Below are 21,212 nucleotides of genomic sequence, written 5' to 3'. Positions count from 1 at the left end.
GGGGTTAGCCCTTGGGCTGACTTAATTTCCCAATCAAAAAAAAAAAAAAGACATCATATTCTTTAGTACACTTATTAGTTCCTAGGACGTTTTTAATTCTCAATTATGTTTTAAATTATACCTATGTATAGTGGGTTAAATTTTGGTATTATGAATAAGTATGATATAAGTTAACTAAAATCAGATTTGTACATTGTTGTTAGTTCTTAAAAGATATTAGTTTCAATAGAGTTATGAATAAAAGAAGTAAACAACAAGATGAGTTATTTTTTTAAAATTCTGAAACACTAAGTCTTATATAGTTAGTCACGTTGTTTTATGTTAATAATATCAAGGACGTAGCACTAAAATATTTCATTATTCGATTAGGTCCCAATTTCATAAGCGGAGCGTTTAAATAGTCAGCTAAGATTCTTCGTTACAAGGATTAAAGAATTGAGCAATGTATCTAAGAAAGAACATTAAATGATTATATCTTCAATGTTAATGGACAATACTAAGAAAGGATTTTGGCAATAAACTTGTAGTTGGATTCCCTACAAGTAACAAACAATGGGGGGAGTGTGGGACTTGATTTGTTCTACACTCCTACGCAGGCCTACTGTGACGACATTAATGTCCTTATGAATTTTGATAACTCAAGTAGGCGGAAGGTTCCGTACGATCTTGGGGATATGCATACTAAGGTGATGAATGTGGGATGAAACGAAATCGTATTTGCAATTTTCATCTAATAAACCAAGTTGTCTATTAAGGATTAAGTAGCCTATATGATTCTAGTAAGATGACGGTGCCCGTTCGCTGCCAACTAAATTATAAAAGTAATAAATGTAATACTATTGTAGTATCATGTCCAGGAACGATTCTTATTGTCTTGATTATGCTTAGTATATTATCTCAATGTTTTAGTACGTACTCAGCATAGCTGATTGTTTGTTATTGTGTTTGTTTGTTGACCTGTGATGAACCATTGATGCTACAATGGGGAGCAGACTACGTGTGCTGGTGTTGCTGCATGAGATTGAGCATACGGGGGGATATTTTCTAGTCTCTAAACTTTTAAACGTTTTTGTTAAACATTATAGAACTATTATGATTTACTTAGTTTGTGGTTTAAATAAAAAAGGGGTCGTTGATGATTCCCGAGTTGTAGTTTACATTTTGTTTCCGCTGCAGTTTAGTTTTCATAATAAAGATTTAAGTTAATGTTTCATTTCAATAAGTCTTGCGTTTCATCGCGGTGGTAACACTCCAAAGTCGATACGACGTAGTTTAGACGTGTATGGATTCGGGGGGGGGGGGGTTGGAAGTTTTTTATTACAAATGAAAGAGCCAGATGGGCAGAGAAAATGGCACGAGTTTTGGTGATGAACCTGTAGTGGAGCTAGCCAAGAGATCCTGAACTAGTCGGATTAAGCATTGCGAAGGTTGGTTCGAACATAGACCTCTTATATATCACGTAAAAAGAAAAAGCAATATATAACATAACCATATTGTTGCGGTTCGCCCGAAAACCGCAGTAATATGGTTTCAACGAAATTTTTTTGAAATTTTTTTGACTATTTAGCAAATATATTGCTGCGGTTTCTCCAAAAAAACCGCAGCAATATATTAAAATAATATTAAAAATAATATTTTTAATATTATTTTAATATATTGATGCGGTTCTCATAAAAAACCGCAACAATAGGATGTTTTTAGTATAAAAAAAATTGCGGCCCAACTAGGATTTTGTTCCCCTCTCTCCCTCATTAGCTCAGCCGTTTCTCCTCACTATCCTCTCTCTTCTCTCTCTCCTCACTAGGGTTTTCGCCCCCCTCTCTCTCATTAACCTTTGCTGCTTTCGCCCTCTATCTCCTTTTCGGCACTGCTTTCGCTCTCTCTCCTCTTCGGCGCTGCTTTCGCCCTCTCTCTCTCATTAACCGTCGGTCGTGGCTCGCCTTTTCTCGTGGCTCGCCGTCCTTCGTGGCTCGTGACTCGCCATTCTTCGTCGCTCGTGGCTCGTGCTCGCGGGCCTTCGTTTCTCGTGAATCGTGCCACCACCATGGACGTGCAGCAAACTTTGTCATTCTTTGAAAAGGTTAGCTATTATTATAGACACATAGTTTCCACAAGGGATGAGTAATTGCTGGGGTCTTGGGGATGGAGGGAGCCTTAACTTCAAACTTTTTCTTTTGTCCATTGAATATAAGCAATTTTTTACCGTGAATTCAAATAAAAGAAATGTGGCCTGATATCAACATTAACTTGTTCTCATCCTTTATATCGACCGAGTCCTCCCCCTACTTCCCTTTCTAAAATGATACTAATATGAAATATATCTTTGAAGTAATGATTTGAGAATAGCTTCTTTTTTGTTCCAACAGATTAAACCAAGACGTGGTGGTTTGAGTCGTTTCCTCGCCTTCTTCTGCTATCAATAGAATCAAATATGAAACCGATTGTCAAATTCTTCGAGAATGTTGGAGTTCCAAGAGAACGCATGCATGGGAAATGTTTTATCGAATGGCTTGTGTTTAATTCTCGTTTCTTGTATCTCATTTTCGTTTATTGCGCAAGTTTATTTAGTTTCTTCTATATCTGAGATTTTTTTTCTTCATTAGTTTCATTTTCGTTTTTTTCTTTGTTCATCTTTCTTATTGTTGTTTTTTTTCTTTGTTCAATTTTATCATTGTTGTTTTTTCTTTGTTAGTTTCACTCATTTTCTGGTTGAAATTTCTGATTTTTTGCTATTTTACTGAATTTTTTTATCGTTCGAATTTAATGGCAAAATGCAAAAAAAAAAATAAAAATTGCTTAAACCTAAACCTATTGCTGCGGTTTTCCCTAGAAACCGCAGCAATATGCCTATTTTGCATTATTAAATACAGCATATTGCTACGGTTTTCCCTAAAAACCGTAACAATATACTTTATGAATCTGATATAAAATATATATTGTTGCGGTTTTACCCAGAAGCGCAGCAATATATTAATTACCTATTGCTGCCCCCTTAATTGTTGCGCGACCAAAACCGTCGTAATAGGCCACTTAATGACCGCAACAATAAGCATTTATTCTACTAGTGATTGGAAGAGGAATCGCAAGACAAACTGCTAACAATTTGCAAAAAGTGGGGAAAAGAGGCCTCCACTACCTTCAACTTTCCAAAACGTCATATGCTGAACTGGACATATGCAAAGAGTCTAATTCTTTCTTGTACCAAGTCCTCCCACAAAGTGGTGAGAATGGAAGAGGGTCAAGATGAACATCAGGGGAGAAGAGTTCACTTAAAGTGTTTGTGTGAACTATAGATGTTGTTGGTCCAAGAATAACACTTCCTTTCCTGGATGTATGTGGCGCTGATCAACAGGAGATAAGCTTGGGATGACAGCTATCAAAGGAATCTCTTCGAAGCAAGGTTCAAGTATTCCCCTCAAAATTTGGAAAATAGAAGAGAATAGAAGGCCTTTCATATACGATCTAATTTAGATCTCATGAAAAAATTGATATTTCCAAAACTTGAAAGGACTGACCAGGTGACATCTCTTCTAGTTTGTAAATCATGGGGGAAAGTCATCACATAAGATGTATGGAAACCTAATATTTCTTGGAGATATCTGAAAAAGCTCTTTGATAGAGGAACTAAAAAGAAAGTCAAAGTCTACATAATGGTGGATGGGTCATCATCAAGAGATGTAGTACGATACAAATGTGCATGTTTAGATTTGGTATGATCTCATGACCTATGATGTTTCCTTGTTTGTTATCACCAAATAACCTTGCAAGTGTGCATCTTGAAGAAACTTTCTTAATGGATTTCACAATGGCTAGAAAGAAAGGTGAAGGAATAATTGAAAGGTTATTCTTCTCAACTAATTTTAGTCATCCTAGAAGAGCGTTTATTGACCATCTTAGAACAATGGAAGAAGTCACATTCAAAATACTACTGGATGATATTGACTACAACCATTAGAAGTCCCTCTCTGCTCATAATTTGTGTGGTACTGAGTACGTCACTTCACAAATCGGGGGAGGGGGGCAATTTGTTACCACCATTTTTAGATGTCAAGTAATATTTATTGTGGTACATTAAATTAAGCCTCAAAAGGTTTAATTTTGCTTTAATACAAAGGCCCAACAATATCATAAGGCCCATTGGCGAAGTCAATAGAAATCAAGATCAACAAAGGAAGACCACGAAGACTATCAAGAGGTGAAAGTCAAGGGTAGTAAAAGAACAAACAATCAGAGGACAATCATAAGCAGTTCAACAAAAAGACACATGTGCATTAGGAAGCAACAGTTATCCAGCGCCAGAAAACAGTTGAGGTTTGGATCAAGTATGATTCAAATATTTTCCCTCCCTAGCAAGTATGGAAGTTATACGTGACGTTTCTCTATAAATACAGATATCATTATCAAGCAAACAACAATGAACATCACATCAAGCTGCATTTCTTCTTTCCTTAGCGTTAGCCTAGTCCAACCCCCTTGTGGGGTTATAGTTAGTTCTTTAGACAGAGAACATGTTATGGCGCCAAGATCTCTAATTCTCCGATAGAAACAAGGAACGATGGAGGTAACAACCTTCGTGTCTCCCCTTTAGTTGTCCAACCTGACTTATCCTTTTGTGTGTTGTAAAATCCATTTCAAAGTTTGTGGCATGTATGAGAATGTTATACTTTAATTAAAAGATTAAGGGATATTATCTCATATAACCCTGACATATAGTCATTTTTTCCAAATAACCCCCACATTGTCACCCCTCTCACAGATAACCCTAAATTTGTAATTTGTCATTAAACATGACAGAATTACAAACGGCGTTAACTTGGTTCGACTTTTGATGGATTTGGCGCCATTTAAGAAGATAGTTGATGGCATTAAATGTGAAGAAGGTGGTTTGACGCCCTATATATTGACTGCTGCCAGCAATAAAACCCTTGAATCATGCATTAAAACTAGCCATCAATTGTATATCTTCTTAAACCCATACAAAGTCAAGCCAAGTATAATTCTGTCATGTTTAATGGCAATTGGCAAATTACAAATTTAGGGTTATTCTCGATAGGGGTGACAATGTGAAGGTTATTTGGGAAAAGGGGTTATATGTATGTCATGATTATCTGAGATAATATCCCAAAGGTTAATTATTATTTGCTCTATTTATTGTTTTTCGCCTGAAATTAATTTGTTGTATTTTAATCATTAATTAAATTACCACAGAGTACGTTAGCAAGCACTAGTAGAGAAAGGTTGATTTGCGTCGGACCTAGGACCCCTATTTGCGTCGGACATAGGTCCGACGGCACAGGTCTAAACGCAAATGACCAATAAGTGATCTGCGTCGTATTAGGAAACGACGCAGATCTTTTAACCATTTGTGTCGCACATAGCATACGGTACGACGCAAATGACCGTAGAGAGTTATTTGCGTCTCACAGTACACAAGGTGCGACGCAGATAGCTCTCCCAAGTACCAACAAAGCAGTCTCAACCATGCCAATTCCCTTAAGATTCATCTGCGTCGCACATAACACAACATGCGACGCAGATGAATCTTAAGCTTTTATATTTTGTCTTTTTTCAACTTTATATTTTTGTTTTTTTTTTCAGCTTTATATTTTAGTTTTTCTTTTTCATATACTAATGCGTAAACTAAACGAGCATTAATAATGTAAAGAATTTGGAGGCAATGTCAAAAATTAATAACACGTATTTTATATTAATAATGTCAAATTTGTATTACAAAATTTAGGATGAGAGACAAAAATATGTAAACTATATATAAACAACATTACAAATGTAAAAAAAATGTAAAAATAAAACTGAATCAAGGAAAAAAGTGAGCGGTTGCCGACATTTCTCTCGAAGAAGACTTCGAGAAGAACCAAACACAGATCTGCAAATAAAAATAAGAATTTCAGAGAATTAAAAAGAAAATCCTAGACTAGGATAAATGCCAAAAAAAATAAATAAAAAATCTGATATGAAAAAATAAAAAAACAAAAGGCCATAATTTTCAGATGCATGAACTGAATCTAGAACGTTTTTATTTTTTTGATCTGAAAATGAAAAAATGAATTTCAGATCTGATAATTCAAACATAAAATTAGATCTAAAAAGTTAAAAAAGAAATAGACTACATAAACGCCAAAAATAAAATAAAAAATTAGATCTAGAAAATGAAAAAATTAAAAAATTGAAAAAACGAAATTGTAGATCTGAAAACAGAAAATTGTAGACTACGAAATCATAAAATCAGATTCAAAAATTGAAATAATAAATCGAAGCTCTCAAAGTGAGAGAGAAAGAGTGTTCGTTCATATCAAACTCGAAGAATTTGGATCTGCTAGTAATAGTTTTCGAGGAGAGAGAAAGAGTATTCAATAAAAACTGAACCTGTCAAAGTGAGAGAGAAGTCGTCCGAGACGCACGAAGAAGGCGATAAGCGTTGTTCGTTGCGATCATACTCGAGATCTTCAATTTTTTCGCCTGAGGCGCACGAATATAGGTGGAGCAGTGCAGCGGTTTGAGTGGGAGAAGGAGAGAGAGGGGGGGAGAGAGGGACGATGAGGGTTTGAGGGTGAGAGAGAGAGAGACACGGGTTTGAGGGGTTTGAGGGTGTGTGTGAGAGAGACACGGGTTTGAGGGTGGGAGAGAGAAGCTAGCTGCTCGTGTGTTTTTAGGGTTTGAGGAATTTAAAAGGAAAGGGAGAGGCGCTATAGGGTTTAAAAAAGTGAGTTGGGTTTTTTGGGCTGATCTGCGTCGGATTGGACAAGGGGTCCGACGCAAATTAACCTTTTGCAACGCACATTAGTTAAGTGCGACGCATACATGGCTTCGAATTTTATCACCTGAATGCAGCGATGTCGTCGGATGGGCCTTAGTGTCCGACGCACATGAGTTATATGTGTCGCACATCAATAGGGTACGACGCATATAGCTCGTATCTGGAGCTTATACAATGATGTTTTGCGTCGCAGGCTTCATAGCATGCGATATGTTTTTGCGTCGTTTTGCCTTTCATGCGACGCAAATCGTCCTTTTTCTACCAGTGAATGTTTTATCTCATTAAAATCGGTAACCTCCCGGGACTAAGTCTTCCAAGGCATTTCAATACTAGACTTTTGGCTGTCCGTGTCCATTGACTTGTTTGCAAAGTAAAAAAAAACTAATTTTGCACCAACAATTACATATTTTTTTTTTTGATCCATATGAGCTACGAAGGCAGTACAAAGTACAAAGAAGGGGAGGGGGGATTCGAACCTGTGACCTATCGTTCACGGCACCTCAATCTTAACCACTAGGCCAAGATATCCTTGGTACCAACAATTACATATAGATGTTATAAGATGAAATCACTAAATATATTACAATATTAGGAATTTTTTTTTTTTTGACAGGTACAATGTAGGAATTTACTTATGCAATTGGCTCACTTCACCTAATATGAAGTTCCGGTATAGACATTCCTTCTCATCAACCTTCAAAAAGACGCAGAGCAATAAAACACTTTCTTCATTTAAAAAATTTATCCATACATATTTTCGTCCCCTTTCATGATTGAACAAAAGAAAAGACAAGAAAACAAAAATACAACAAGGATTGCCAACCATCTGTATATTGCGAGCATCGTAAATATCGTAATATAATATGATCATAATTTGACAAATTTTCTGGTACAGAGATCCTTTGGCATAAAAACCTAGTATTTTATAAGCTTTAACACTACATAAAATAATGAATATTTCTGCCAGATCTTTTTTCGTTCTCACAATTCACAGGGGCACTTGGCTCTTGTCTTTTTTGGATGACCCAGATTGTTCACTTCTTGGCGTCCCTCTCACATTCTCTCTCCAAACAACACAGAGAACTAATATCTATACAGTATAACAGTATACAGTATACACTATTACTCTACATTATTAATTTATTATACTTAGCTCTGTTTTCTCAATAAATGCTTTTAAAAAGTTATACTTCTTATGTCTTTTTACTTGCAACGATTAACTTTTATACTATTCACAAACTCTACTTAATTTAATCTTTCGTAATTTATAAATAATTAAGGAAAAATATATTCATAAGTTGTTGTTGGAGTCTTTTTTAATGCGTATTTTCCAAATATTTTTTTATAATTTTTAATTATCGGTAATTAAAGATATTAATAGTTGAAGTTATGCATTGACAAATGTGAAAGTCAAATGATTGCAATTAAAAAGAAAAAGAAGAAGTATGTATTAATTTGTTGTACACTTTTGTCAAGTACCACTTTAAGTAAAAAAAATATAAAACATATCTCTATTAGTGCGTGACAATGTATATATGTCACGTGACACATCTGTTACTACACTAGAATTGTACAATGTGGTATGTGTACATAAGTCATCTCAATTAACAAAAGTAAAATTAGTTTGCAACAAGATTCAAACCCGTGACCTCTTGATATTATACATGACACAATTACCATCTCAACCCACTTTTAATCATGCTCTAAGTGTCCACATTATTATATTTGTACCTTTTAAATATTGAGTTTACCTTAATATATTTTTATGGAAATGGAAAAAAATGCATATCAAATTAGAAAAATAATACCAACCCGGGACAATGCCCGGGCCCAAATACTAGCTGACTACCAAAAAAAAGGGATAAATCAAAGTCAAACTCAAATATAACATTAAAAAATTACATAAATGTTGAAGACAATCAAGTTATAATTGAGCCACAAAAAAAGAAATACTCCCTACATATGTTTTTTTTTATATCATTCTCACCTTCCTGTGTGCGTCTCTCAACGCACGTATTTGAACTTAAATATTTTTCATTATATATTAGTAAAAATTATAGCGATTAATAAAGTTTTAATTGAGACGAATCAAACTAGACCCTATATTACTATAATTTTTCTTATAAATTGTCAAGATTCTAAGTGAGAAAGATTAAAAAAAAAAAACAGAGGGAGTATTGACTTAAATGTCTAATGTTCAAATTTTTACCCCCTATTTATTCCCAAAAAGATTATAATTTATGTTTGAAGAAATAAAAAAACCAGGCACGTGTGCATAATTTGCTAGTTTGTTTTTTATCTTAGGTTTTTCGTTATATTTATAATCATAATTACCTCTTTCCATAAAAATTAAAATCATAATTACTTTTTGATTGAGTATTGGACGATATAAAAAAATTTATCTAGGTTTTTCATTATATTTATAATAATAATAATAATAATAATAATAATAATAATAATAATAATAATAATAATAATAATCTATACTAATATATTAAAAGGCGTGCATAAACCAAGAACGGTGCCACGTTGCGCTCTCCCTAAGGAGTTTTAGTTCATGTAACCCATGTACAATAAAAAATTAGAAATTGTATAGTATAGGTTTTGCTCCCGTAACCTCAAGTTCATGTACTAAAGTTTTAACCACTAGACCAAGTTGTATCTAGTGTTATCATATCAAGGTACAATATCAATAAATGAAATTTTTTCGTACCTAGCCCGGGCCTAATAACTAGTTTTTAGTCTAAATATTGCAGGGGTTAAAAAGCTACTCTTCTTTGACGTGAAAATAACAAAGCTACTTGTGAAAATAAGAAAGAAAAACGAGAACAAATGAGATCGAGAAAATAAAAAAAAAATAAAAAGTGAGAATTTGAGTGTCATCTTTTCAACTTCCATTCTCTTCCTCAGATTGAATCTAGTCACAACCACTCTGTGTCTTTCTCTTAAATGCTCTCATCATTTATTACCCCCCAAAAAAACCCAACAAGTTTAATTTACTCTTCTCATTTTTCTGCTTTCTGGGTTTCTCATAATTTTTCCATTCAAATTACAAAAAAAAAACTTTTTTAAAAAAAATATCAAAGATTTAATAAAGAAATAAATAAAACTCTTAAATAAGTGAGAGAAAAACGTTGGTTTGTTTGGTGTTCCTTGTTCGTTCTCCCATGGCGGCGTACACGGTGGGGACACCACTGTGCACGTGGCTGGTGGCGGCGTGCATGTCTGTGGGTTGTAATGGTGGAAAGGAGAAAACTTGTTCATTTTCTCTCTCCTCAAAAAACAGTAGGAGAAGTGGTTGTAGTAGTCGCAAAAAAAGAGGGTTAGAGTTTAAATGCAATGCCCAGATTTTGTTGAATCAAATGCCGTGCGATGAGTATTATAGTAGCAGTTTTGATCATAATGATAAAAATGGTGTTTTTTCTTCTGTTTTTGGATCCAAATTTGGGCATATCAATCGGAGGCAAAGGCGGAGTAATCGAGCTATACATTCAGGTATATTAATGGTTTTTAATGGTTTTTTTATATGTTCTTAAAAATTGTATTTTTGGGTTTTTTTTTTGCTGTTGATTTTGCTGTTTTTTTGGGTTGATTTTGTTTTGTAATCATGGGGTTTAGTTAGATTTTGTGTTTTAATGTTGTATGGAATTGAAGATCATGAATTAGTGTTTGTTTCAGTATGGGCGGTTTAAACGAGGCAATATTATAATTTGATATCAAGTATGACTTTGTTTGTTTTTTTCTTAGTATTTAAGTGAAGTGTGACTATGTTGCTTATGTCAAACCCTGTTTCATGCAATTTGTGTGAAGGGTTTTGTGCTCCTAGATGATGTTGTCACCAATTTGAGGTGAGTAGGTTAATGTGCTTAAGATGGGATAAAAGTCTCCCCTCTACATCATTTTTTCCGCCTTGTTGATGATTTTGAGGATGGTTTATAAGAGTAATTGATGTTTGCGAGGAGGATGATTAGACCCTTTTAAGTACTTCCAATTATGGTTATACTATTAATATGACATTTATCTTGGGTAGATGATGGCTCATGGGCCTTCTCTTTGAAGTTTACCTCATAGGATGTGAGCTTAGATATTTGTGAGCTTAAAGGCATGCCATTATAACAACAGTTTTGTACTTTGTGGTTCATTTTCTGGTTTGATGGTTGCATGATTTCGAAAAGAAACAAAAATATCTACCACTTGTTTGTCATAATCTATTCCTACTTTTCAGGAAGAGCCATGGCTGTGGCAGTTGAGCCTTCAATGGAAGTTACAACTAATAAGAAGCCTGTTACAAAACAGAGGCGAGTAGTTGTGACAGGGATGGGTGTGGTTACACCATTAGGACATGATCCAGATGTCTTCTACAATAATTTGCTTGAGGGTGTCAGCGGCATAAGTGAAATAGAGACTTTTGATTGTGCTAGTTTTCCTACAGTATGTCCTTTCTATTGTCTTCCTTCTCGTATGCTGATGTTTCCTGCTGCAAACTTGTATTTTACAATTTTGTTTCCAATGTGGATAGAGAATTGCTGGAGAAATCAAGTCCTTCTCTACCGAGGGATGGGTTGCACCCAAACTTTCTAAGAGAATGGACAAGTTCATGCTTTACATGCTCACTGCTGGAAAGAAAGCCTTAGCAGATGCCGGCCTTACGGAGGATATGATGAAGGATATAAACAAAACGAAATGTGGTGTTCTGATTGGTTCTGCGATGGGTGGCATGAAGGTAGAACATTTAGTTTCTGCATTTACTCGTTCACCATGGGAGTGTGACATATTGGCCAAGCACCATAGTTATCCTGCGAGCTGACCCTACAGTGTCATGAGCCTCTGTTGAGGCTAGTGCCCGACTTCTGAGTCTGTCACTCTCTCTCCTTGACAAGGTTGATGCTGCTGTGCAGCTAGTTTTTCTTATAAGGTCTTTAGGGGATTTTTGCATGACCATTATGAGATGAAATTATACAATTAGAACCATGTTACTTGCATGACCTATTTGAAAAAAGATTCTGTCACATGCAACTGTTGGTAAATAATTTCTTCAGATCAGACTGTGTTTTTAAAATTGAGCAGGTTTTTAATGATGCAATAGAAGCTCTTCGTATCTCATACAAGAAGATGAATCCTTTTTGTGTGCCCTTTGCAACAACAAATATGGGATCTGCCATGCTGGCGATGGACTTGGTGAGTCACTCTTTACTGCTTTTGTAAAAACAGCGCTCTGACTTTGTAACGTTCTCCTGGTGATTGTTAATTTTTACTTTAAACCACAGGGATGGATGGGCCCGAATTATTCTATCTCTACTGCTTGTGCAACTAGCAACTTTTGTATACTTAATGCAGCAAACCATATAATTAGAGGTGAAGCTGTAAGTATCCTGAATGCTGACTTATGGGAGTGTAAGCTAATTTCTGTTATAATCCACCTCTCATCTATTCGTATTGATTTTTACCCAATTACCTGTGGAGAAAAATGTAGGATTTGATGCTTTGTGGTGGGTCAGATGCAGCGATAATACCTATAGGTACATGTTTTGACCTTTCTTAGTGCGATTCAGTTTTGGTCTGATTTACTTAACCATGGGCCTTTCAAACAGGCTTGGGAGGTTTTGTAGCCTGCAAAGCACTTTCACAGAGGAACGGTGATCCTACCAAAGCTTCACGCCCTTGGGACATTGTATGATAAATATTCTCAAATTTTTATGGTTTGATTAGAACTTAAAAGCAAGTTGTCATGTACTTGCATTATTATGTTTTTGGTCATCTGTATTAGGATCAGAGTGTTGACATAAAATTAGACAATTAGTCACTAACCTGGCAGTGAATGCTGTACCCTCATATGTTAAAATTTATTTTCATGTGTGCAATATCCTGGAAGTTTGTAAAGATATGTTTAACTCTAACTTACCTGGCTATTGTAAATACAGAACCGTGATGGGTTTGTTATGGGAGAAGGAGCTGGTGTTCTGCTTCTGGAGGAACTGGAGCATGCTCTGGTATAGTGCTCTTCACAATTGCTTACTGAATTTTAATCACTAGAGTGTAAACTATAAAAGACGAAATTTCTTTAGTTTAGAATGAAATAAGTGTCTTAAAGATCCAAAAGCTTTCGATCACTGGTCAGGAAAGGAGCAAATCCTACTAGCTGAATACAGACCCAATCCTCATTCTTAATGGTCAACTTTCTCCGATCCGCGATCCACTGGAAGAATCTATTCATTTATCTTCTCTTCTATACTTACTATTTTTAGGGTAGGAACTGTAAAAGTCTCTCCTTCTCTATCCCTATCGTCTTGTACTTAAAGTTCCCAGTTGTCCTACCTTTCTCTTTTCTTCTTTCTATACGAAAAATCGCCATCTCGTAGCACCCTTCTCTCAATTTCTTCTTTTTCCGAGCCCCCCAGAAAAAGCGTCAAGTGTTTGTGTATACTAACAGGATCGCATTTTGAATCTGCAGGCAAGAGGTGCAGAAATCTATGCAGAATTTTTGGGTGGTAGTTTCACTTGCGATGCCTATCATGTGACTGAGCCTCACCCAGAAGGTAATTAATCATCATTGTAGTGTCTGGTTCCCTCCTTTTCACATTATACTGAGGTTCATCAAGAATGACAATGTTCCATACCCATCTGGTGATAGCGCCTGTCCACTTATGTGAATCTTTTCTTACATCAGTTTGTTCAAAAGTTGGTGGTTTCTTTTTCTTTTAGATGTATATTAGACAAAACACTTCTGTGAAACAAAGTTTTTTGCTACTTAATGCACATTGGAGGAGGAAAGTTGACTGTAAGTGGATGAGACATTTTAACAAAAACATTTTGTGAATTTTTTTTTTTTTTTTTTTTGCAATTTGATACATGGTGGAGAGGAAAGCTGACTTCGAATGGTTTGTGAGTGTAGCAGAAGAATACAAGTCCTATACTCCCATCACCCTGAATTTTATTAACAGTACAAACTGAGAACTAAACTGTGCCCTGGGATTCTTTCCAACTGGATCGTTTGGATACTATATTGGGGGGGGGGGAGAGGTGGAGATTTTGACATTGTGTCAGGCAGTGCTCATTATACGAGTAACCATTTTACTTTCATGGTTGTACTATTTTCTGGAGACATACCTTTAGTGATTTCCCTCCTTGGATTGTAGAAATGTATTCTTATTACTAAGTGGATAATCTATTGATTGTTGTCATTTTGTTAGGGATGCAATGGATCTAGAACCTGACTAGACCTGCTTGGGCTGCCCCTTGTTTAAGGTAGGGTCTAGGTCTAAGGGGAGAAGTTTGACATTGTTTCAGGCAGTGTTTAGTGTACCAGTAATTAATGCCATTGATGGTTGCAATATATTTTCTGGAGTCATGCTTTTAATGATTATCCCCCCTCTTTGGAGAAATGCATTCTTAATCATTACTACGTGGAGAATTATATGGATTCCTGTCATTTATAGAACCTGACCAGACCTGCTTGGAGTACCCCTTGTTTAGGGTCCACGGTTAACTTCTTTAGACACAATGGATCCTTGGCAGATATCGGTCTGGGGGACCTTGAATTCCAGGCTCTATATTTTAGACTATAGATAATACCCATAGACAGACTTAATAATCTTTTCTTTTTTCTAAATGGGAAATTTGCAAGGTACAACAGTATCCTATATACATTTGTCTCTGCCCACTATTGTCAATCTCTATTCCTTTCTTTTTATATGTCACACTATGTGTCTAGGTGTCTCTTTAGACCCAACATAAACTCGACTTGTTGCCACCCCTAACCTCCATAATCCGAATCAGATTCTCCTAATCAGTATTGTGAAATTACTAATATCTGATAGTTACCATGTTGTATATATGTATATGGATATTGCCTCCACATGATCCGAGAGTGAGCAGCTTTATGTGTAGGTGGAGGTTCTGATTTCCTGCTATCTCAGATTGTGGATTCTTACAACATTTTCTTGGTTGCTTGACTATGCCCCACCTCATTATTCTCCTTTTCGGCTTTTCCTGTTACTGATTTCATCAAAAAGGCAAAGGTTTCTCTTAGGGCGAGAGGTTTCTTGTGGATACTTGCTTCGAGCAGGACGATTACTATGATCTACATCAGAATTGAAGACGTTGTGTAAGGAGGCCTGGATCTTGTTTTGGGGTTTTTGCAAGTGTGCTGTATGGGTTGGTGACCAAGAACGAGTCTTGTAGTGTGCAGCTTACATAGCGATTTTGTGGCAAATCTGGTTATAGCAGAAGTCACTTATTTTCTCGGGAGTCTCGCCTTCATATGTCTTGCTTTGGGATAAGAGTTTGATTTTCAGCTTCCTTGTCGGCTGAAGCAGCTGGGGCTTTTACGTGCCCACTTAAGTTTGGAGAATCAAAGGAATGGAGTATTTTTACTAATTTCTTTGAGGAGATCTTATAAATCCATATGTTCTTATAAGAAAAAGAGAAATGTTTATGGCTCCATACATAAGCTGTATGGAGGACCTGATATCCTGAGTTATGCTACGTAGTCGTTTCTGTGAACATAATTTATTTTTTGTTAGCTAGTTAATAATTTACAATGTTGCTATCTTTTGGCTTTGTACCTACTCAATATATTAGTTGTGACACAGAGTTTGAATGACTTCTTCCATTACAGGTTCTTTATGCTGCCTCTTTAATGTCACATGCTTTTAGCTTGAAAATTGGAAATGACTTTACTGAATTACTGTTTTTCTCTCAACGAAGGTGTTGGAGTTGAACTCTGCATTGAGAAAGCCTTAGTTAAGGCAGGTCTTGCCAAGGAAGATATCAACTATATAAATGCACATGCTACATCAACGCCAACTGGAGATCTTAAGGAATACCAAGCTTTGGTTCGCTGTTTTGGTGATAATCCTGAGGTAACATAATTGTATTCATTTCAGCTTTTAAATTTTATTCAGATTGATTTTTTATTAAGATTTTCCCATACACAGGTGAGAATCAATTCTTCAAAGTCCATGACTGGCCACCTTCTTGGAGCAGCTGGTGCTATTGAAGCTGTTGCCACTATACAGGTAATGCTGGAAGTATAGTATTAGATTCAAGTTGATTACTTGATTAGCTTGTAGAATTTTTTGCACTGAGTTTTCAGGGACCAGTATGTTTCCTAGTATCATTTGCAACATGGTTTGTGCTTGACTAATAGTGGAATTCAAACAATAAGTAAATGCTTTTCTTTTTCCCTTTTGCTCCCCTTGCGAGTGGAGGCAGCACGAATGTAAATCTGTTAGCATCACATATTAACAGATAGATTACTATTCACAACATTATAGTTTCTAAAAGTAGCAAAAGAATCTCTTTAGATCTAGTTTCCCATTTCATATTAATTAAGACTGTAATTCTTTCTGTTGGGGTTGCTTTATAGCATTAGCGTTAACTTGAAGCTTTTCATGTGTGCTGTAACAGGCAATACGGACAGGATGGCTACATCCAAATGTTAACCTTGAAAATCCTGATGAAGGCGTGGTACTCTTTTTTTTAATGCTCTACTTTATATCTTATCTTTCTATTGCTGTAGCTGTATGCTGAGAGGTCATGATGAATGTCTAACTGCATCTGAGAAATATTTGGAGAGAAGCTTTGTCTTCTTTTCTCATTAATGTTATTTATTTGACTCAATGAGTTTTAGTTGGTATGAAACGTGTTTGCTATAACTTGCCATTGAAATGTCTAACTTGAGATGACCAAACTAGGACACTAAGTTGCTCGTCGGCTCAAAGAAAGAAAGAATGGAAATCAATGCAGCTTTGTCCAATTCATTTGGGTTCGGTGGGCAGAATTCATCGATCATATTTGCTCCGTACAAGTAGTTCATATGTGCTACAGTTGCCTGACTTGACCATGGCGCTAAAAGTATCAGGTTTGCTGCTTCTCTAAATGTGTTGTAGCTAGAGCATGAGATTTTACCTTTCTGTAAAACCATGGGAAGATACATTGCTTTAAATGTGTAGACATATAGTCGTATATTACTTTTTCTTTTAGCTTTTTATTTTTGAAGAGTATAATAGTCTAAGTTCAGCAATCTAAGTGCCGTAAGTGATTAAAAAAAGTTGAATTACACAATGATCAAATTACCCAATTGCAAGAAATCTAACCCTTAAGTTTCCAATTGTCATGAGTTGTTCGATTGATTGTTCTAAAGGAGACGTCATTATACTAGAATTTCCTGGATGCTATATGGTTTCTCTTGCGGTTGTTGTGGGTTGTTTATCATGGTAAAACTTTTGAGCTTGAATTTGCTTGAAAACTTCACAGGAAGTTCACATCTTTTTGTTCATGAGATTGATTAATTGATTTTAAGAATTACGATTAAACATCACCAAAGCGTGGATCATGCACTAGGGTGCACAATGCTCATCGTGCACCCAAAAAGAATTTTTCTACTTTAAAAAAGAACACACGACTTAAAATTAAAGAATGTGTAAATTTATATTTATAAAAGAATAAAGGTTATAATGAAAAGAATATATAGTAAATGAACATCTACATTGAAGATAAAAGAACATATACCTCTTAAATTTAAATTTGAAAAAGGAATCTTTAGTTGCAAAATTTAAGGAAGCAAATAACAATAATTTTTTAAAATTATAGACTCGAAAAATGACAAAACGACGTAGTTTAGAAAAGGTGCACCATGTTTTACATGCACTTGGGTGCATGCACTTATTTGCGAAATATCACAATTTATAGCAGAGGAAAAGAAAGAGAAAGAGGAAGCTGAATAGGGAAGGATGAAAGGCACGATAATAATGATGGGAGAGAGTAAAGATTGGTGTAAAATTTAGAGAATGGGAAAGGGTGTGACATAAAAACTATCTTATTAGCTCTATAACTAAAAGCTGCTGGGTTTTCTTCAAAGCTTGATGTTCCTTTTAACCATTTAGAATTTGTTACAGATGTAAAACAATGAAAAAGTAAGTGTCAAAAACAATGAGAAATTTATGGTCTTCGGTTACTATCATACAATTGGTTGTGAATTTTATTTTCACCTCAGTACTTGATAAATGATATGAAGACCAAACAAAACAAAGTGCAAATTGTATTTGAACAATTTGATGATTGAATATGTGTTTCATTACACGAATCAGTTGGATTTATACTTGGTTGACGAACCCTAGATTGCACTCCATTTTTACTGAAATAGCATACATGCTTCTTCTCTACAGGGTGCGCATTGATGGTTTGCTACACCTTGTGATAAAAAGGGCAGATTGATTGCTGTACGTATCTAACAATGCATTCTTAGAAAGCATAAAGATGGCAGGATATTGTTTTTTTTTATATGAAAGCATGCTTGATTAGAGGAAACGTTAAATGCGGCCCTTTTGGCTGGCAATCACAAGACGACTTGCTTCTGGAGCAGATATATATTCACTCATGAAATTTGGCAGTTCATATCACTTAACCGGATATGAATATTCGCTACATAAAACTGGTGTTGTTTCATTGATGTACAAGTGTAATTGGATTGGTTTTGATAGTATTCATAGCGAATTTTAGAATTAGACGTTTTTACGGGTTCCAATTAGTTATTGTTGAATGTTAAAATACTTTTCCGACATTGTCGTTGATGCTCGATGCACAAGGGCGCATTCACAATCTTCCTTTGATGATGTGAAGATAGGGATTTGCCCCTTTACTTGAGGCATATTTTCTTTACTAGACTATGAATTTTTGATTGAGTAGTGTTATCCAACAGAGTTTTCTTATTACCGAGTTGAACAAATGATATCACCATTTTGGCGTCACTAAAATTATTAATCGTGTTAAGGGTCTTTAAGAGTCCCGTCTACTAGGTCTATTCATCATTTGCCTTATGGAGCCGAGTTTGCGACTCTTGTCTATATTTTTGAAGAAATAGATTTTCGACAATTTTATTGATACGTAATTGACATTAAGAGTCAAAAGTATGCATTAGAAATGTGAAAAAATATAGCACCTAAGAAGATTAGAGGATGATTCTTGAGTCATTATACCAAAATTATGACCATCGAAGTCAACGGAAGTCAAAGGAGCCATCACGTGTTTTGCCAACTTAACAAGCCATTTTCTTCTACTAAAATCAGAAATATTTATGATAAATGCTTAAAATAATTTTGTAAATTCCAAAAAATTTATAAGAAAATCCTAAAAAATTAATATTTTATTTTTCTGAATTTAATTATTTTGACCAAAAAGAAAATTTACCCATCTTTTTTCTCTCTTCTCTTTTTCCCCTGGAACCCCGATGAACTACTTCTTTCCCTGCATTCTCTCTCCACCCATCTCATCTCCTTCCTTGACCATTTTAGACCAATTGACTGCTCTTTTATTACTCTACTCTTCACGCATAATTGAATCTTTTTCACGCAAACACCAAGCAAAAGAAGTGTGCTTTTAGGGGGAAGCTCGATTTTAGTTTTCTTTACATATCAAGGGTTTTGGTTTTGGGAAAAGTTCGATTTCAGTTGTCTTCATTTGTTTGATTAAGGTCTATGCTCCATTTCGCACGAACAAAACCATCATGTTCTTCAATCTCGATTTTGGGTTTTTTCAGTGTTTTATCATATTAAATAGGGCCTGACTGTTGACTTTTTCAGTTTTTTTTGGGGGGGGGGGGGTTTCTTGGATGATGACCCAACTATGGGGCTTTTTGTGATGACCCAACTATGCGACTTTGGGTGATGACACACCTATGCGAATTTGGGTGATAACGCAACTATATGGTTTTGGTTGATGACCCAACTATTGGACTTTGCGTGATGACCCAACTATTATGTTCCAATAACAAAGAAAGTTTGACAAAACTAGCGAATCTAGTAGCTGTTAGCGGTTGCAGTAGCTGTAGCTGTTGAGGGTAGCTGTTAGCTGTCTACTAGTAGCTGTCAGCGATCAGCGATTAAATTAGTTGTTTAACTACAAGTGTTTGGGAAAAGTAGCTGTTAAATTTTTTTTTTTTTTTTGACAATGGGCTGTTGAAATTGTAAAAGACAATAAATGATATTTATTCTAATATGAAATGCACTACAACAATTTCATATGTTCGTTCAACAGTTAAATTCAAGATTTATTTTTTCAAAGAAGTTACACAAAAATAAGTATACGACCTTTTAGCTGCTCAAAGAAATGTAGAAATCTAAGAAAATATTCATCCCACAATTATATTACTAATTTTACTAAAATACTTGTAAAATATCTTATCTTTAAAATAAATATTTAAATTACATCTCGACTACTGTAAAATAAACATTAAATTGCCATAAAATAAAACAATTAATAATAGTAAAAGGAAAAAGAAATAAAAAATACATTGGTTAATAATTCTACCTTATGCTATTATATAGTATTTATTTGCTAGACCGCTACCTCTAAATCTCAAATGTTACTTATAGTAACGTTCCACAACCGCTACTAATAATCTACTCCAACTGCTATCAGCTATTACAACCACTATCTTACCAAACACCCATAATTTCTTAAGTAGCGTTTTAATCTTGTCAAACCACTAACCGGTGCCTCAAACGCTAGTGCCAAACAGGGACTAATGTTGATCCAACCAACTTATTCAGTAGACTGTGGTTTGTTATCTGGATTCAAATGAACAATTACTGTATAATCATGTTTTAGAAAGAATTCAAATTTGTGACAAACATTAGATAAAATTGCTAGTATTAATTTTGAAAAAACAGTCATGTTTGGGATCAAACTATCATTAGTAACAATATATGGGTAATAATAATTCAAAATAACGTAGAAAAAGCCAAAAATTAGATATTTACCATTTGCTCTCATAAAAGGTTTAAAAATTACAAAAAGAGAATACTCATCTCGCATTCAATAAGAATCGATCCCGCGACATATAGTTACGTAATATTTTCATATTACGAGTTACGACTATCGACCACATAGCCAAGGGGTATCAGCACGTCAAATATTTCTCCCCTATTGATTATGTAAAAATGTTCCCAAATGAAAGACAGAAATAAGATACATGTATTTGTACACTTGCTAACAGAAAAACATTTTTGACACAAAATATTTGTTTAATTTAGAATGTAGAGTAGCTAAAATATGTTTTCTAATTTCTAGTACAAGATAAAGATATACCTTTTCATATCAGTGTTTATTAAATATAAATGGCTTTTTAGTTTCACTACATGACCCGACTTTCCACAGGCCAACCTTAACAATTTCTTATTATCTCCACTAAACTTAGTTTAATTTCCAGACTGTGACAAAGAGGGTGTCAAAGGGTTTATTAATCGTTTGTATCAATTATTCTATCCGAATAAATAGCCCATGAATATCATTTTTTTTTTTGTCTTAAAGTGCATTTTAGGATTTTTTTCTTCTTCTTCTCACTCGTTCTTTTTCAATTTTTGGCATTTTTCCATTTTTTTGCTTCATTAATGTATTATGCTATTTTAGTATTTTTTTTTTGTTTTTGTATTGTCAT

The 21,212-nt window shown here is 34.9% G+C and overlaps 1 protein-coding gene across 1 annotated transcript; it reads left to right on the top strand.

Annotated features, from left to right (window-relative positions):
• Positions 1–9,561: 9,561 nt before the first annotated feature.
• LOC104901638 (3-oxoacyl-[acyl-carrier-protein] synthase II, chloroplastic) lies at positions 9,562–18,471 on the top strand. Its single transcript, XM_010689229.3, has 14 exons — positions 9,562–10,270; positions 11,001–11,206; positions 11,295–11,498; positions 11,843–11,953; positions 12,043–12,138; positions 12,249–12,294; positions 12,367–12,446; positions 12,697–12,765; positions 13,227–13,311; positions 15,482–15,636; positions 15,712–15,792; positions 16,184–16,243; positions 16,471–16,637; positions 17,944–18,471. The coding sequence occupies exons 1-13, from the start codon at positions 9,943–9,945 to the stop codon at positions 16,585–16,587; spliced, it is 1,638 nt and encodes a 545-aa protein (XP_010687531.1). The 5' UTR covers positions 9,562–9,942; the 3' UTR covers positions 16,588–16,637; positions 17,944–18,471.
• The last annotated feature ends 2,741 nt before the right edge of the window (positions 18,472–21,212 follow it).

This window comes from Beta vulgaris, chromosome 8 (assembly GCF_026745355.1).
Source record: "Beta vulgaris subsp. vulgaris cultivar EL10 chromosome 8, EL10.2, whole genome shotgun sequence".
Taxonomy (NCBI): Eukaryota; Viridiplantae; Streptophyta; class Magnoliopsida; order Caryophyllales; family Amaranthaceae; genus Beta; species Beta vulgaris.
This window is presented reverse-complemented; position numbering and strand designations above follow the sequence as displayed.

Bases quoted from the DNA above. Each gene is read 5' to 3' on its own strand.
- LOC104901638 (XM_010689229.3), top strand. From the start codon at position 9,943: ATGGCGGCGTACACGGTGGGGACACCACTGTGCACGTGGCTGGTGGCG. The intron at 15,637-15,711 runs GTAACATAATTG...TCCCATACACAG, and splicing joins GTTTTGGTGATAATCCTGAG to GTGAGAATCAATTCTTCAAA. The intron at 15,793-16,183 runs GTAATGCTGGAA...GTGCTGTAACAG, and splicing joins AAGCTGTTGCCACTATACAG to GCAATACGGACAGGATGGCT.